Source organism: Seriola lalandi, unplaced genomic scaffold, assembly GCF_002814215.2.
Source record: "Seriola lalandi dorsalis isolate HSWRI2012SDOR001 ecotype SW California unplaced genomic scaffold, Sedor1 jcf7180002050449, whole genome shotgun sequence".
In the NCBI taxonomy this organism is placed as follows: domain Eukaryota; kingdom Metazoa; phylum Chordata; class Actinopteri; order Carangiformes; family Carangidae; genus Seriola; species Seriola lalandi.
This window is the reverse complement of record NW_019521002.1, coordinates 4,345-5,127: the sequence shown is the minus strand read 5'-3', so window position 1 is coordinate 5,127 and position 783 is coordinate 4,345. Positions and strand designations below refer to the sequence as shown.

General features: G+C 45.8%; 1 protein-coding gene across 1 annotated transcript in view; it reads right to left on the bottom strand.

The window, feature by feature from the left end:
* Positions 1–594, bottom strand: part of LOC111649329 (adenosylhomocysteinase B-like) — a gene marked incomplete at its 5' end in the record, with an annotated part of 2,390 nt that extends 1,796 nt beyond the window's left edge. The window contains 2 exons of the mRNA XM_023399104.2: positions 166–237; positions 433–594. Coding sequence (XP_023254872.2) covers positions 166–237; positions 433–594 — 234 coding nt within the window. The remainder of the gene's footprint in view (positions 1–165; positions 238–432) is intronic.
* Between the last annotated feature and the right edge of the window lie 189 nt (positions 595–783).

Sequence of the window (783 nt, the reverse complement as noted above, 5' to 3'; positions counted from 1 at the left end):
CTGGTTTCAAACCACCTGATGAACGTGAAGCCGAAAACATCACGTTCAGATTCAAACGAAGGAAGTCGAGTCTGACGCAACGTTTCCTGACTCGTTAAATCTTTGAACACATGAACAGAAAGTCTGTGAGAAAATAGAGAGTGCTGTTGTTCAGTGGGTTCTCACCTTCTTGGGCAGGAAGTAAACTCCCACGGGGTATTTGGAGGTGTTCACCCACAACTCGATCTGAGCCAGCACCTGCAGGACACCACTCACCATCATCATCATCATCATCATCATCATCATCATCATCATCATCATCACACAGACATGTTTTACTCAGGCAGACTGATCTGAGATCTGAAGGTTTCTCTGATTCGTCCAGGTTCATGTTCACAGCTGAAGAGACGGTGAAGTAAAGGATCATCTGATCGCTCCTCCGGATCAACTCACCTGATTGGTGAAGGAGTTGCTCATGACGAAGGACGGGTGTCCCATGGCACAGCCCAGGTTCACCAGTCTGCCCTCAGCCAGGACGATGATGTGACGCCCGCTCTTCAGACGGTAACGATCAACCTGAGGAGGAGGAGGAGGAAGATTAATGGAGTCAACAGTTTAACATTATTCTAGTATAAAACCAGAATCTCCTCCTGCTCACATCGTTTATCCAGTCAGAGAAAATATTAAACATTTGTTCTGTCAAGTCTCGAGTAATAAGTGTTTTCTGAGGTCACCGTGACCTTTGACCTTTATCCACCAAAATGTAATAAGTTCATCCTGGTGTTACTGAGATATCGTGTTCGC